Source organism: Schistocerca serialis, chromosome 1 (genome assembly GCF_023864345.2).
Source record: "Schistocerca serialis cubense isolate TAMUIC-IGC-003099 chromosome 1, iqSchSeri2.2, whole genome shotgun sequence".
Classification (NCBI taxonomy): domain Eukaryota; kingdom Metazoa; phylum Arthropoda; class Insecta; order Orthoptera; family Acrididae; genus Schistocerca; species Schistocerca serialis.
Window position 1 is genome coordinate 618449831 of NC_064638.1, and position 18363 is coordinate 618468193.

General features: G+C 38.3%; 1 protein-coding gene across 3 annotated transcripts in view; it reads right to left on the reverse strand.

Annotated features, from left to right (window-relative positions):
* Positions 1 to 18363, reverse strand: part of LOC126478038 (protein SERAC1) — a 136802-nt gene that overhangs the window by 60668 nt on the left and 57771 nt on the right. For all 3 annotated transcript variants that reach the window (XR_007587437.1, XR_007587436.1, XM_050103668.1), the window contains exons 2-3: positions 15249 to 15344; positions 8367 to 8497 (exon numbers count right to left, since the gene is read on the reverse strand). Coding sequence is in view for 1 of the 3 variants with exons in the window: in XM_050103668.1 (XP_049959625.1) it covers positions 8367 to 8497; positions 15249 to 15344 (227 nt within the window). In the remaining 2 variants the exon portion in view is untranslated. The remainder of the gene's footprint in view (positions 1 to 8366; positions 8498 to 15248; positions 15345 to 18363) is intronic.

An 18363-nucleotide genomic window follows, 5' to 3' on the forward strand; every position in this document is an offset into this window, starting at 1 on the left:
ACAGAAATCCTTGGTGCTTTAAGTGAAATTTGTGGTGAGTTTACAGTGGATCATAATACAGTTCCACATTAGGTTAATCATTTTCATGGTAGTCATATGAGCATAGAAGATAATCCAAGATCTGGTTGGCCAAAAATGCCAACAGATGAAAGAACTGTGAAACTTGTGGCAAAAGCACTTGAAGAAGATCACAGTGTGACATGTGAGGAACACTCTGAAGCCATGTGAATTCCCCTAACTTCATTATTCCATATTTCAACAAATGGTTAGAGGAAGAGAAAATTTTCTGCAAGATGTGTACCACACTGATTGCTGAAGAGAGGCAGAAATGCCTGAACATTGCAACCTTGCTCAAACAACACTTTGAGCTTGAAGGTCAGGGATTCTTGTGTCGAATTATTTGCTATCGATGCAACATGCGTTAGAGGCTTTGAACCAGTTTTGAAATCACAGTTCACTGAGAGAAGAGCTTCAGTTTCTCCACGTCAAAAAAAAATAATTTTTTTTTTTTTTTTTGACACACTCGATCAAAGCTCAAGCAAATGATGATTTTCACTTTTGATAATCAAGAATGAATCATCACAACAGATAGAGTCCCATGTGGAACAAGTGTCACAGCAGTGCATGATCATAACTTCATGCAAAATCTGCACATAAAAATGCTCAAAACCTGACCTCAGTTGCTTGAGGCTGGGCCACTCATTCTTCACGACAATGCTCGCCTGCATATCAGCAATTTTGTAGCCCAGGAACTGCACAAATATGGATGGGAAATGTTGCTGCATCCTCCCTACAGTCCTGACATGAGTCTACCAGACTTCAACTTGTTCCCAAAGCTGGAAAAACCTATGTGTGGATGTTGTTATCTTTCTCTGGAAGAGCTTTCTACCACCATTATACGAGCCACTCAACAGATGGACAGTAAATTCAGCTGCAACTGAAACTGTTAGTAGCAGTACAAACCACTATATGCTAGACAAAATCATGTGTACTGGATGGAATAACACAGCTTCTGAGGCTTTTGGATTCAGTCATGGAGAAACTGGAAGACTATATTGAAGTACTGTAAATAGATATTCAAAAAATAAATAAATTAACATGTAAGTAAAAAAAATATTAGTGTCCATTATTTATGAAATGGCCTTTTACAACAGATTAGCATCACTGAATGCTTAACCACAAAGAATGACAACCAATGATGATACAGAATCTCATCATAAGTCTTCTCTGTTCACAAATGGCTGGCATTCCTAGAAAAACATTTTCATTTGAAATATTCAAATGCTTTTTCAGCAAGGCGTACAGAATACATGTATCTTCTCAAAGAACAAATGTTCGTGGATAAGGGAAACAATTCATCCAATATTTATACCAATGACAATGTCTGTATAAGGCATGTGATGCATCAGCCAATAGTTTGATCTCTTCAATACGCAAAATGTTCCTGCTATTTCAGTGAGTATGCTGCATGAATGATTTACGTAACTGACAGTCAAGTATGATATTTTACTTGAACAGTGATATTACTCATGTCAGCTATGTGATGACTGCAAACACCACTGCACATTTATGAAAAGAGGATAAGTAACTGGAAACTTCTATGAGGAGATTTGGGATTTGCATTGAAGGGATTAGAACAGTTCAGAGCAAAAATTTCCAGCTGTCATGCTATTGGTAAGTCAGATGACTTGATTAATGCCAAGCTTTCGAGAGCTAATAAAAAGTTTGAGAGTCACTGAGAGTGTAATAGCCTCTATGTAGATGTCTCCATTAATGTCTGCTTTATAGACACTGGACAAAAATATGCCACATGATTCCAACCAAATAAATCTGACAATATAGGGAAAAGTTGAAGTTAAGGTTGGTAATTACGTTTTCACAAATTCAAGAAGTTCATTTTTCTGCAAAGCAGTAACAATAGAAAAGATTATACGAAAATTGGTACAAAACATGTTGCATAGTAAATATGGGATGCCTAATATTTTTGAGTCAAATGCAAGGCTCATCCATGTTATGAGTGATTTTGTCTCTCTGGGCACATACATAGATAAAGATCATATATGAACTGGAGGCAGAGGCAGCAGTATCAATTATGCAGTTGAGGCTGATATCAGTTGCTGCTTTGAAAATGCTCGTTACACATATGTGAAGAGTACACCAGTCTTCAAGCAGTGAGATTAGTCTTGGGTGGAGGTTCTTGTGAAATTACTAATGAAGAGCATCAGGAAACACCTTGAGGACAGAAGTGACCACACAAGGGCCTGTATTATTCCATATGATAACATCACATGAGGCATAGTCTACATTCAAAACATTTCTAGAAAGATGTAACTGTCATTACTCGGCCTGATCACAATCGTATATTTTCACTTGGCTTTTTCTATGGTAGATGACTTGACAAGACAGATCTGCAGAGTAAATAAGCTGCAACTGAAACCATTACTAGCAGTACAAACCACTGTATGCCAGACAAAATCAAATTTTAGAAAGAATAATAACTTATTTTGCCTTGTAAGATCCAAATGGCAAAGGTAATGAAGCACCTGTTGAAGTCAATGGCTTTGTGGTCAACTGCAAGTTAATCACTGTTGGCCTGTGGCCATTAATGGAACAGACAATTGCTGAATTTCCATACCCATATGGAATGTTTGTTCCACTTTATTGGCAACAAAGCTGCTATATGACATGCGTTTGTCCCACCAATGAGTAGACAAAAATTTCTGTAATTGGACTACATTAAGAAATAATGGGTGTGTGTTTTAACACTTGTATCCAGTCCTGGAGAATCTACTGCAGTTTTCACACTTGTTTACTCTCATACTATTAATGTAACTTGAACTATTCAGTTTACAAAAGACTTCAGTTATGTAATTCATAAATGTAACTTGTTTGGCAAAATAGTTTGTCTGATGCTAAATATTTAATCAAATGTGACAGAAGTCTTGTTTACTGTTACAAAAACTTGACTTTTGATGAGTGTTCAAACTAACTTAAAGGTTGAGAATTTTTAGTTTAAACAGTTATATGATTAGCTGTGGTTGACTCTTTCTACTGTCACTAGGTACTGAGTCTAATACCATACTGTGGAAGAGAGATCAGAATCTTACTTCATAAGAAATAATGTCTGTAGTTACTTGAACATGAACAAGGTCAGCACTTTAAACTGAAAGGCAAGACAATTTCTGTGACAAAGGCGGGTATTCTGCTCCTTGTTGGAAGAGTAATCACCAAAAAAACTGTCATTTCAGACAAATGATGATCAGACTCAGGGATGCAAATTCAGGTTAACTTTTCCCTATATTGGCAGATTTATTTGCTTGGAAACATATGGCATGTTTTTGTCCAATGTCTATAAAGCACAGACATTACTCGAGATGCCTAGATAGAGGCTATTAGACTATCAGCGACTCAAACATTTTATTAGCTATGGAAAGCTTGGCATTAATCAAGTCACTATCACTAGCATGACAGCTAAAATTTTTTGTTCTGAACTGTTCTAATCTCTTCAGTACAAATCCCATATCTCCTCATAGAAGTTTTTGATTACTTATCCTCTTTCCATAAATGTACATAAATATTAAAGAAATTTGAACCTTCCAATATACGAGGTCTGTTAAAAAAAATTTGGAACTTGGTCCACAAAAATTTATCTGCACTTACCTTTAACTAATTGTGCATGGTCTCCTTTGAAATACTCTCCCCCACAATTGACACACTGCTCCCAATGCTGTTTCCACTTCTGGTAGCAGTCTTGGTACACAGGGTGGTGGATCATGAGAAGTGCTGTCTGCAAATTTCCTTTTGTCTCATCTATAATTGTAAATCTTCATCCTTTCAACAGGGTTTTCGACTTAGGAAATAAAAAAAAAAAACATCTACTGGGGCCAGGTCCGGAGAGTATAGAGGAGGAGTCAGTACAGGCATTTCGTTTTTTGTGCAATAGCCATGCACCAACAGGGATGAACGTGCGGGTGGATTATTGTGATGCAAGAGCCTTGAATTGTTTCACTACATTTCAGGCTCTTTGCTTTGCAGGCATCGCAGCAGATCCCGATAGTACCACCAATTAACAGTTTGTTGCTGTGGCATGAATTCAATATGAAGTCAAAGAAAACTGTCGACATGGTTTTCACATTTGACCTGAACTGACAAGCTTTTTGGTTTTGGAGAACCTTTCCTGACCCACTGTGAAGACTGAACGTTAGTCTCAACATCACAACCATAGACCCATGTCGCACCACCAGTTACCATTCTCTTAAGAACATCTCATTCTCATTTGTGCAATCCAAAAGCTCTTCACAGATTGTCTTTCTGGTCTCGACTAATGAGCTGTGGGACAAAGTTGGCAGCAACATGATGCATTCCAAGATGCTGGGTCAGGATTTCATGACATGGTCCAACTGAAATGTTACATTCTTCTGCAACCTTTCGGATAGTCAGTCTTTGATTGGCGTGCAGAATTTCTTTGATGTTCCTGATATGAGTGTCGTCAGTAGACGTGGGGCGTCCTGAACAAGGGTCGATTTTAACTTCTGTCCAGCCATTTTTATACTGTGTGAACCATCCGTATATACCTCATTCATAACACCAAGTATGGCTTAAGCACTAAGCACCGTAGGCATCATTTGGTGTACCTCTGTAAAGGTTTTCTTGAGTTTCATGCAAAATTTAATGTATTCTCTAACTCTTCCAGCTTGAATTCACAAACTGTGTGATACTACGTTCTACTCGATACAGCACTGAACAATAATTAATAGACATACAACAATGAAACTTCTGGCAGTTACACATTAAACACAGGCAAATGCAGGGATGCCAACTGCATTTTGCTCCAACATACCACTAGTTCGAAATTATGAATGTTCCAGAATTTTTTGAAAGACCTTGTATAGACAGCTGTTATTAAGATATGTAAAGTTACAAAACACTCAGTTGTAGATAAATCAGCTAAAGGCTGCAGGTGAGTGATTGAAGAGGGAGGTTGGGAAGAAAGACATGAATCGACTATCTCTGCGCCCCTTGTTGGCCAAATACTGGTGCTGCCACCAGGATTCAAACCAACTACATCCATATCATGGGCTTCTGAGCCACCTACATTAACACTGTAAAGACTCTCCAATATTCATTGTTTATTCACGTCAGATTGGTTTAAAATGAGGAAAAAAATTCCTTCATTCATTAACATAGCCTGATCCAAAAAATGCATCATAAAGGAGTGGCTTCTGGTATGTGAAATGAATAAAATTATACATTAACTGGTAGGAGAATCCACAGAAGGCTACTTTTGTAAAGTATACTAACAACAAATTATGGCTAAACACTAATCTATCCACACTGATAATTATGGAAATTACTTTTAGATTTTTTATTGCATATGTTTTCCTAGCCACACTACCTCTTTTCAGCCAAATATTTTTTTATGTGCTATGTCAGCACATTTTTATTATCTGCACACTTGTTTACTAACCTGGCCAATTCTTTTGCACTGGCCCACTTCTCTACTACCTGTTCTCTAACTCACTGCCTCATGTTCTTCATTTTTTAAATTTCATTTTCTGCCTTTATTTACTGTAATTTTATTTGATCATACTTTAATCTTGCAATTTTAATATGTCCTTTAACTATATACTTTAACTATTTGAGCTTTTCTGTATCAGAGTTGATTGTATATACTTTGACTTCATAACACTACATGTGATGCTGCCTTCATTGTCTTGTCCCTTCCTCCATGCACATCATGACCTGTGTTGTGAGCTTTTCCTTAACTGTTACTTCATACACTTCTGTTGACTTTGCTGAGTGCTGTTTTACTTCACACGTCTTTGAATTTAAGACTTCCGTAACTGATTTTTCTTGGTTTGTAAGATTCGATAAATGTGCGCTAAGTTTGGAAGTACAGCTAAGTTAGGATATGAATGAACCTTAGTAACAGAAGGAAAAATGAAAGTAACATTAATGCAGCAATTATAAGCAACAGTAATACACATTTGCTTGTCAAGCTAATGTAATCAGTTTGTGACAGGTTTGAAACTGTGTCTAGTTCATTCTGCTTCTGAGTTGCAGTGTAGTCTCATAATATTAACAAAAAGGTAGTACTCTTAGCATGTGCATTGGTTTCTGTTAATTTATTAAGTAGAACACACGGATCTCCATGTCTTTTCATGCGAAACTGTGGGAGTGGGGGTCTGTAGAGATGACACGCACAATACAAGGCATAAATATAATTTTCGTATAGACATTGCCTCCTTGTCCAGAGTTCAGAATGTAAATACATACTATGATAGTAAGATAACCAACAAGCTCCCATCCAATGTAAAGGAAGAAATTGGGAATTCTTACACATTCAAAAGAAAATTAAAACATATCTCATTCCACTGTTTCCACAAACTGAAAATCTGTGTGCTTGTTATAAAGCTGTATCTCAAGTAATAATGTATTATAAATAGGACCCAGTATTTCTAGGCATAAAATTTTTTTCTTTAATACTATTGTAATCAAGCAAACATTAAGCTACTAGTAGCAGGTAAACAGCAGCTATATGATAAAACTGAGAGGAGTAGAAGCTTTTTATCAATGTAACAGATTTCTTTTAATTTACCCGATTAAATTTAGATGATTTAAGTGTGAAAAGCATGAAGGGGTTTGGCGGCTACAGTAGTCGAGCGGTTCTAGGCGCATCAGTCCGGAACCGCGCGACTGCTATGGTCGCAGGTTCGAATCCTGCCTTGGGCATGGATGTGTGTGATGTCCTTAGGTTAGTTAGGTTTAAGTAGTTCTAAGTTCTAGGGGACTGATGACCTAAGATGTTAAGTCCCATAGTGCTCAGAGCCATTTGAACCATGAAGGGATTTATTGTTACTACAGTGTATAGATGAAGTTTCTATGATGTCTTTGTCTCATGTTAATGTATATCTTGACTCTTTCTACATTCCTGAAGGTTTTCCTTCTGGAGTGGATCTATGGAACATGATAAATGAATGAATGAATGACTGTGTGATCATCCAGTGCTTATCTCATGGACAAATATCACAAACAACAAACAATTCAGTGTATGAAGTGGCCAACCTAATTATTCGATAAAAATCCTACAGAATAATTTTGAGATGTTCTTAGGAATCTTGTTACAGCTCTCAGTCCTTCTCTCCAAATACCCATGACATGTGAGTGCAGCCTTTGGGGAAGAATTGGGTTATGCTGAGCTCATAGACACTGTCAGTATGAGACAGCTACTCACCACAGCCAGGCCTCAGTGCCTGGAGATGACAGTGGCCATTTGTGTATGAGCTATGCATGCATGCATTTTTTGTTACATCTGATGAAGAACTTGGTTCAATAGCTTACTTTTATATGTGTCTGTTCATTGCTCAATGCTTCCTACATGTGGTGAGTAGTAATCTCTCCTAATTTCTATTGTTATTCCCGCAGCAATACTATCATACATCAGCATAAGTTCTCTGTTACTGCATGGGGTATCAATTTCTGTATTAATGCTGCTTGTGCCATACAAAGCTGACACACATTTTCTACACTGAAATGTGTGCTAAGTTGATCCTTAAATTCTTTGTATTTCATTGTTTTTACATTTACTAACTTATACCCATTATCTGCGCAGCCGGCCGGAGTGGCCGAGCAGTTCTACGCACTACAATCTGGAACCGCACGACCACTATGGTCGCAGGTTTGAATCCTGCCTCAGGCAGGAGGTGTGTGATGTCCTTAGGTGAGTTAGGTTTAAGTAGTTCTAAGTTCTAGGGGACTGATGACCTGAGAAGTTAAGTCCCATAGTGCCCAGATCCATTTGAACCATTTTATCTGCGCAACATGTTGGACTTGTTTCATCACACTTGACATGTAACGTTTTGAGCTAAGGTAGTCTGTGTCCTTTATTTTCAGTTCTTTGTTATTTTATTAATTACAAACAGTGTGACTACTTAAGTTCTGTTGGTTACATTTCAAGCATAGAAAAGGCCACATTTACTCTAGATTTCATTCTGTAAAGTGTGCGTTATACGTGTCTTGCCTCATAATTTAGACTACAGTAGGAAGCTCTATGTACACTTGATGAGTGTACTTGGGTATGAATTCTAAATAACAACAGTGAGAAAGGACAACCACTCACATACAGCTGACTTATGTCTGGCACAAAAATACCCACTTTACTGTCACTTTTTGGGCTACCACTCTTTTTCTGTTGTACGTGACTGATACACACACACACACACACACACACACACACACACACACACACACACAGCTAAATACACGCACCCATGGCAGATGCATACATACAGAAAACTCAAAATTATTACACAATATAGTCGCATTAAGTACATATATAAATTAATAAATTACTAGTTATATCAGACCTGGAAGTGAGAATAGCTGGTGCTTTAAGATTGAAACAATCAGGTTGTGTAGTGCTCGACATGCAGCAAGCAGGTGTGGCAACAAAACTTGAGCAGCCACTGAAATACACGATGTTACAACCTGCACTCGCCTGTAACAATGTTTAATCAACATTAATAAATTGCTAAAGCTGTGTTGTGGCACAAATATTTATAATTGTGTTTAATAAGAAGGTTAACCAGAAATAGCAAGTCATGTATAAGAGCCACTCATTTGATTATTATAAGTCATCATCATAGTAACTCACTTCTCTTAAATCTTGCCCACCCCCCTCCCCACCTTTTTTTATAAACAGGAAGAATTTACAGTCAAGTGGAAGCATGCAACCTTATATTTACCTGTTATGGTAGTTGTTCTTAATCAATATGACTGTTTCTGAAGAATGTTGAGTACCATAGCGCAAATATACTTTTAAGAGACTAATTTTCCAACTGACAAAATATATCTAAAAACGTGTATTGTGAAGCAACATCCCAGAATCCGATGCTATTTGCTGGTCGTCTGTATAATGGCTTCCAGGGGCAACAAAAATTTGATTTTTAGTGTTTCACATAATTACTGATTGAATTTAAAAAACTTACATGATAATCTACTCTTTAAGAGGTATAATCTTATTTGTGGCTCCTGAAGATAAGCAGCAGCCTTTTCTGTAGTTGCAGAGGCAACAGTCTGGATGATTGTCTGAACTGGCCTCATAACATCAACTAAAATGGCTTTGCTGCCCTTGTACTATGAATGGTTAAAAGCAAGGCAAAAGTACAGCTGTAATTTTTCCCAAGGACATGCAGCTCTACTGTATGGTTAAATGATGATGGCGTCCTCTTGGGTAAAATATTCCAGAGGTGAAATAGTACCCAATTTGGATCTCTGGGAGGGGACTACTCAGGAGGATGGCATCATCAGGAGAAACAAAATGCGTTCTAGGGACTGAAGTGTGGAATGTTAGATCCCTTAATCAGGCAGGTCAGTTAGAAAATTTAAAAATGGAAATGGATAAATTGAAGTTACTGAAGGTTCATGGCAGGAGGAACATGACATCTGGTCAGGTGAATACAGGGTTATAAATACAAAACCAAATATGAGTAATGCATGAGTAGGTTCAATAATGAATAAGACAATAGGAATGTGGGTAAGCTACTATAAATGGCATAGTGAATGCACTACCATAGCCAAAATAGACATGAAGCTCACACTCACCACAGTAGCACAATTTTATATACCAACTTGCACAGCACATGATGAAGGGCATGAAGAAATGTATGAGATAAATTATTCAGATAGTTAACTGAGACAACATTTTATTGTGGTAGAGGACTGGAATCCGATAGCAGGAAAAGGAAGAGAAGGAAAAATAGCTGGTGAATATGGACTGGGGGAAAGGAATGAAAGAGGAAGCCACCTGGTAGAAGAATCATAAAAGAAGGTTGTATTGTGGAAGAGACCTGAAGACAACAGAAGGTTTCAGACTGATTATATAATGTTACGACACAGACTTATGAACCTGATTTTGAACTGTAAGACTTTTCCAGGGGCAGATGTGGACTCTGATCACAATTTATTGGTTATGAATTGTAGATTAAAATTAAAGAAATTGGAAAAAGGTTGAAAATTAAAAAGATAGGAATTGGATAAGTTGAAAGAACACAATGTTGTTGAGAGCTTCAGAGGAAGAATTATACAATGGTTGACTAGAACAGGGAAAAGGAGTACAGTATAAGATGAATGGGTAGCTTTAAGAGATGAAATAGTGAAGGCAGCAGAGGATCAAATAGGTAAAAAGACAAAGCCTAGTAGAATTCCTTGGATAACACAAGAGATAATGAATTTAGTTAATGAAAGGAGAACATTTAATAGTGCAGCAAATGGAGCAGGCGAAAGGGAATACAAATGTTTAAAAAATGAGATAACAAGAAGTGCAAAATGGCTAAGCAGAAATGGCTATAGGACAAATGTAAGGATTTAGAAATGTATTTCACTAAGGGAAAGATAGATATTGTCTGCAGGGAAATTAAAGAGGCCTTTAGTGAAAAGAGAAGCAGCTGTATGGGTATCAACTGCTCAGATGGTAAACCAGTCCTAAGCAAAGAAGGGAAATTTGAAAGGAGTATATAGAGGATCTATACAAGGATAATACAGGAGATTTTGAATTTAATTGATGAAAGGAGGAAATATAAAAATGTAGCAAATGAAGCAGGCGAAAAAGGGAGTACAAATGCCTAAAAAATGAGACACAGGAAGTACAAAATGGCTAAGCAAGAATGGCTAGAGAACAAATATAAGGATTTAGAAGCATAAACCACAGGCTAAAGATAGATACTGACTACAGGAAAATTAAGGAGATGTATGGAGAAACGGAAAACATCTGTATGGACATCAAGAGCTCAGATAGAAAACCAATCCTAAGCGGGAAGAGAAAGCTGGAAGATCAATACAGACCCTACAACTTACCTTAGAAGGTAGATTAAGGAAAGGCAAACCTACATTTATAGCATTTGTAGACTTTGAGAAAGCTTTTGACTTTATTGGCTGGAATACTCTCTTTGAAATTCTGAAGATAGCAGGGATAAAATGTGTGAAGTGAAAGGCTATTTACTAGTTGTACAGAAATCAGATGGCAGTTACAAGAGTTGAAGGTTACAAAAAGGAAGCAGTGATTGAAAAGGCAGTGAGACAGGGTTCTAACTTATCCCTGATGTTATTCAGTCTGTACTTTGAGCAAGCAAAAAAGGAAACCAAAGAAAAACCTGAAGAAGGAATTAAAGTTCAGAGAGAAGAAGTAAAATCTTTGAGATTTGCTGGTGACATTGTAATTCTGTCAGAGACAGCAAAGAACTTGGAAGAGCAGTTGAACAGAATGGACAGCGTCTTGAAAGGTGAGTATGCGATGAAAGTCAACAATAGCAAAAATAATAGTGCAATGTAATCGAATTAAATCAGGTCATGCTGAGGGAATTAGAGTAGGAAATAAGACATTTAAAGTAGCAGATTAGTGCTGCTATGAGGGCAGCAAAATAAGTGATGATGGCTGAAGTAGAGAGGAAATAAAGTGTAGGCTGGGAATGGCAAGAAAAGCATTTCTGAAGAAAAGAAATTTGTTAATATTGAATATAGATTTAAGTATTAGGAAGTCTTTTTTGGAAGTATTTGTATGGATTGTCACCATTTATGGAAGTGAAACATGGATGATGAACAGTTTAGACAAGAAGAGAATAGAAGCTTTTGAAATCTGGTGCTGCAGAAGAATGCTGAAGATTACATGAGTAGACCACATAGTTAATTAGGAGATACTGAATAGAACTGGGGAAAAAAAGAAATTTGTGGCACAAATTGGCTAGAAGAAGGGATTAGTTGACAGGACACATTCTGAGACATCAAGGGGTCAGCAATTTAGTATTAAAGGGAAATGGGGGGTGGGGAGGTAAAAATCATAGAGGGAGACCAAGAGATGAACACAGTAAGCTGATTCAGAAGGATGTAGGTTGCAGTAGTTATTCAGAGATGAAGAGGCTTGCACAGGATAGTGTAGCATGGAGAAGTGCATCAAACCAGTCTTTGGACTGAAGACCACAACAACAACAACAAAAACAACAACACACACCACCACACTGTGCTACACTTATGATGCAGCTGTGTGTCCTTCTTTGAACCTCTGAAAGTTCCTTATTTCTGTTAACTAGGTGGCTTTCAAAAAGTTTGCTTCTCATTGCCATCTGGTCGTTGATCAAGTTGGCGTGGTGAGATCTCTGGTAACAAGATATCTTCATTTCCTCAGTCCAAAAACCTGCCCTTATCCCCTCTAGCAGCACCATCAGTTGTGACGTTGGATTAAGAAGACCATGCCCAGTGTCAAATTTAGTTTTTCAACTATAAACCTCCTCTCTGATTCCACATGCTCACAAAATCTAATCTCAAGCCTTCTCCCAGTTTTAGGTTTCTTATATTAAGATATGATGTAAAGATCAGGGTATTTTGTGAAAGGGGATACCACAGAATTTATTGACAGTTTTTCTTTGTTTTAAAAACAATTATTTCATGTTTAATGATAAAATTTATCTACAATAAGATGGCTTAAATATGGGGAGTGCTGCTTCTGAGTTGTTAGCTGACATCTTCATTAATAATCTAGAATAGTAATTCTTCCTTGAAAATCTTGAATTGCGACATAAAATTTTCTAGTACTTCATATACATTGCTGACACACTTTTTTTTAACAAGAGGAAGTAGTACTGACATAGATGCAATAGTAACATAGTTCAGTAGTTTACATGAGAAAATAAAACTCATGATTCATATCGGTATGGGAGGGTTCATAAATTTCCTTGATATAAATATTATGAATGAAAAGTGTAAACATACTATAGAAACTTTTCAAAAGAATACTTGCACTGGTGTCATTTTAGATTTCCCTTCTAACCATCCCAGTCAACATAAAAAGGCATATTTTTAGCTTAGCCATTAACAGGATATTGAAGCTTCCACATTCAATTTCTGAGCAAAAATAGAACTTGAAGTTAACAACTGTATTGCAAAAGCCACCAACTATCTTAAAGATTATGTAAATAACATTTACAATAAAATAGTGAAAGACAAGGGAGCAGGGAAGAACAAGTGTTGTGACTAATAAAGGTAATGAAACTGGGGACTCACTTCATTTATTTTTGGGAAATATGTTTTCTCTGGTGTCAAGAGGAGGCAAACACGAAAGGGTAGGGGTCTATTAATTGCCAGCAGTTTAAACATATGGTGAATGATGGTACCCCTTAGGCAAATGACAGCAAGGGACAGGAAAGAGACTATTCTGGCAGCCTCTGACGGAACAGGGCGCAAGCAACTGTAGACCATTACGCGCATTTCAACAAATGATCCCTACTGTGTGGACTCTGAGGTCATACTTGAATCATCCCAGCAATTTGACAAGAGGTTAAAAAGACCAGCCTTCCTTAAGGAGTTTCGAAGGACCCCAAAATTTGCAGCATTGTGCCCAGAACTGATCTTGGTTACTTGGTTCTGTGTTGTTTGGAAGGACTGAACCAGAGACTTCGAAAGCTGCTACCTAGATAGCTGACTGTGTGTGGAGTGCAAGGCAACTGTCCATCCAATCCAGATAAACAATAGAAGATCCTAGTGGTTACCTGCTGAAACATTCACAACAAAGTGTCAGAGTTCAAAGTGTTCCTGAAAAGCACTGAAGCCGACGTTATAGTAGATACACAAAGCTGGTTGAAACTTGAAATTGATAGCAGTGACATTTCTGGTGAAAATTTAATTTTATATTGAAAGATAGGCTAATGGGAATTGGAGGTGATGTATTTGTTGCAGTAGACAGGAAATTCAAATCCACGAAGATAGGAATTGAAGCAGCATGTGAGATTGTTAGGACAAGACTCAGTATCAGGGATGGGCATAAAATGGTAATTGGATCCCTCTATCAACCACCAGACTCATCTCCTGATGTAACCAACAACTTTAGAGAAAACCTCAGTTCACTTGTAAGTTCCCCAATTGTACTGTAATCATTGGTGGAGACGTTAATCATCCAACAATAAATTGGGAGAATTACAGTTTTGTTAGTGGTTGGCATGATAAGACAGCTTGTGAAACATTACTAAATGCCTTCTCTAAATACTATCTAGAGCAGGCAGTTCAGAACCTCACTTGTGGTGGAAATATATTGGATCTAATGGCAACAAACAGACCTGATCCTTTTGAGGATGTCTACACCAAAATTGGTATCAGTGATCACAATGACTGGCGACAATGATTACCAAAATACAAAGGACAACTAAAGCAAGCAGAAAGATATTTATGTTCAGTAAGCTAGATAAAAGATTTGGAAGTGTCATATCTCAATGAGGAACTTGAGACTTCCAGCAGGGCAGGAGTGTGTAGAGGAGCTATGTCTCAAGTTTATAAGAATAGTTGGCCAAGTAGAATAGTTTGTAATGGGAGGGAACCTCCATGGTGTACAATCACTGTAATGTAAAGAAACTTCTACGGAACAGAGATTACTGCATAAGAATATCTAGTCCCTCCTCTAACTATCCACAAAACTACCATCCAGTATCACTGACATCGATTTGTTTTAGAATCTTAGAACATGTTCTGAGTCAAACGAAGTGAGGTATCTTGAACAGCATGACCTCCTCCATGCAAACCAGCATGGATTACAGAAACATCAATCATGTGAAACCTAACTCACATTTTTCTCACATGACATATTGAAAACTTTAGATCAAAGCAGTCAGGTAGATGCAGTATTTTTTTATTTCCAGAAAGCATTTGATTCAGTACCACACATACCAAGAGAAGTTTGTGACTGGATTGAGGACTTTTTGGTAGGGAGGATGCAGGATGTTATTTCGGATGGAGAGTCATCATCATATGCAGAAGAAACTTGGGTGTGCCCATAGGAAGTGTGTTAGGACCGTTGCTGTCCATGTTGTAGTGAACAAAAATCGAGCTTTTTTGTAAAAATGTAAGATATTATGATATATACTCATTATCAGCAACAGATAAATACACTGAAATGTTCACATACTCATCACAGTATTCTGAAGGTTACTATTAGGTGTTTGACTTGTTATTCACTGCTTGTGAAGAACCATGTTGAACAACTGTCACAGTGGATTTTGTCAAGAAAGCTAAGATGAATTTAGTGTTTCACTCAGAGCTCATGAATCAGTATCAAAGTTCATATTATTCTGTGTTGTTATAAACAGAGTTTGATGTATATGTTCATAGTGGATTGTAAAAAAAATATGATGAAATTTTTGTATTCAAATTACATAACCCGGTGATTTCAGAAAGTTCTGTGTGGTTAAATATATCTATGATATACTTACAGAAATCGATAGGCATGCAAAGAAAGCACTGTGCATATCGTTTTGTGGAGTCTAATATTTGCTGCTTGTTGTTCTCTAGTGCATGGAGTCGCACATCTGAAACAGAAATAATTGGAAGATTGGAAGACTGAAATATTTCACCAATGTTTCTAAGCAAGTTCTCTCTCTCAATCACACACACACACACACACACACACACACACACACACAGAGAGAGAGAGAGAGAGAGAGAGAGAGAGAGAGAGAGAGAGGGGGGGGGGGGGGGGGGGAGGTAATTATATTGGAATAATGTATGCACTTTTCAGTAAACAATGGAATTGTCAAACAAGATATGTAGATATTTTTATCTCCAAAAAATAAATTTCCTATTGTTTCCTTAATGGTTCTATATATGTAAAAATATAATAATTGTTTCAAAACATCTGATTAGAAATGGTTGGGTAGAAGTTGTGAACATAGTATGATCTTATGCTTCATGATCTGCCTTATCTGAGGATCATTTGAAAAGTTCTGCACAATGTAATAAGATAGTATTGAAGAAAATCATTTATTTTACAGAATACCTTTACAGGCATTCAATATGCTTATACTTAAGATTATGACGTTCTTCCATGTTCTGTATTCCTTATACAGCACCTCACTGGAAGCTTCATCAATTGTATCAAAACGTTTCCATGGAGTTTGGGGAAGTATTTCCCACTTACAATGACGGAAAAAAATTGCAACACCAAGAAGCAGTTGTGCGACATAACGAAAGTTGGTGGGCGTGTTTCTATATCTGAAAGATGATGTCTATTGGAATTTTGCGCCAGTCGCAGAAGAGTGGTGCTAATAATGCCACTTTGAGGATGCAAATCAGGTTTCCTTCAAATGCACACAAGGTCGTGAGCATTAGTTGCCTTGAAACTGGACGTGGTGGGCTGATGTCAGTCAAGAATGCCTTTAAGGCGACAAAGACATCATTATCATCACCTTACTGAGTTAGAACGAGGTCGTGTAAAAGAGCTACGAGAAGCTGGATGTTCCTTTTCGACATTGCAGAAACATTTGGCAGGAACGTGGCCACTGTACAAAATTACTGGAGCGGTGGTCACGGGAATGTACGGTCGCAAGAAGACCATGTGGCCGAGCGGATCTAGGCGCTTCAGTCCGGAACCGCGCGACTGCTACGGTCGGAGGTTCGAATCCTGCCTCGGACATGGATGTGTGTGATTCCTTAGGTTAGTTAGGTTTAAGTAGTTCTAAGTTCTAGGGGACTGATGACCTCAAATGTGAAGTCCCATAGTGCTCAGAGCCATTTGAACCATTCTAAGACCAGGCTCTGGACTGTCACGTTTTACTACCGAGAAGGAAGACCATCGTGTTCAGTGTGTGGTTCTGACGCATCATACTGCATATACAGCAGAAATTTGAGCAGCAGTTTGCGCGACAGTTAAACAACGAACTGTTACAAACTGGTTACTTCAAGGACAGCCCCAAGCCAGACGCCCTGTAGCGTCATTCCACTGATCCCAAACCACCGCCACTTGCGACTTCAGTGGTGTCAAGCGATAGCCTTTTCGGGGGCAGGGAGGAGGTCTGTTATGTTCTGAAGCTGGTTCTGCTTTGGTGCCAGCGATGGCCACTTGTTGGTTAAAAAGAGGCCAGTTGAAGGCCCGCAACCAAACTATCTGCGTGCTAGATACACTGGACATACACCTGTGGTTATAGACTGAGGTGCGATTTCGTATGACAACAGGGGCACTCTCGTGGTTAATTCACACACCCTGACTGCAGATTTGTATGTAGGTCTGCTGATTCGACTTCTCGTGCTACTATTCATGAACAGCATTCCAGAGGGTGTTTCCCAACAGCATAGCGCTCGCCAAGATACCGCTCTTGTAACCCAATAAGTTCTACAGAGTGTCGACTGTTGCGTTGCCCTGTCTCCTGTCGAGCACATATGGGGCATCATTCAACAACAACTGCAGCGTTACCCACAAACAGCGTTAAACGTCCCTGTATTGATCAACCAATTGCCAAATGCATGGAATTCCATCTCACAAACTGATAACCAGCACTGTACAACACATTCAACATTCTGCAGTACACCGATTATTAACGTACCAACATTTCACTTTTGCAATGGCTTATCTCGTACTTTCATTAATCTGTGATCTTACAATGTTAATCGTTCATATGTTTTACCTAGACTAATGTATTCGGGAAATTTGATTACTCTGTATTAATTATTTGTTGGTGTTGCGTTTCTTACCGTCAGTGTATATTTGCTGATCATTTTTCTCACTGGTTTGGCGGTATGGAGCTTTGCATTGTCGTGCAAATGAGGATACCAGCTGCAAGCATGTCAGGCTTTTTTGAAGAATTTTCGGGCGGAAAATATTTTGCAGGCACAGCTTGTAGTAGGCGCCTGTTACAAACTTCCTGTGGGGCACTATATTTGTAGCTATGTCTCCATTCATGTCATACGGAAAGATCATTGGCGGCGGAGTTTTTTCTGGCGTGGAGCGTCGGAACTTTTCTATTGTGACGGCTTAAAATCTCGTATCCAGGTTTCATCAAGTTCAACAGTCCTTTTCTGATACTGTTCTCCTCCTGTCCAATAACACTGTTTCGCGTGGATTACATGATACAACGAACTGTATAGAACAAGTTAAGTCCGAAAACGCTAGTGAAGGTGACTACATACCCCCTCACACAGGTGCACATGGACCTCCTGCTTCCAAGTGGCTACATTCATCGCATCTCTCCACGAATCTGATTGAATTACCTCGAACACAGGAACCACACAACCTAATCCCTGCATGTGCTTCAGGCCCTTTGTTAAGCCCTAGTATTCAAATGCAAAACTGCTTCCAAGCCACGCCAGAAAAATCCTGGATTTTCTACTGCATCGCGGTTGATCAATGTGGTTGTTCCTACACCCCCAGTATATACTCAGTTGGTTCCTTACGGACAACTATTCAGCAACGTTCGCAATGTAGAACATATTCCACCGAATCCGCCTTATTTCTTATCAGACCAACCACAAACTTGGTTGTTCACTACTCACGACAGTTTTGATGACAGTGGGATTTATCGTGTCATAAGAGATGAACGTGCTGCTACAGTCAGT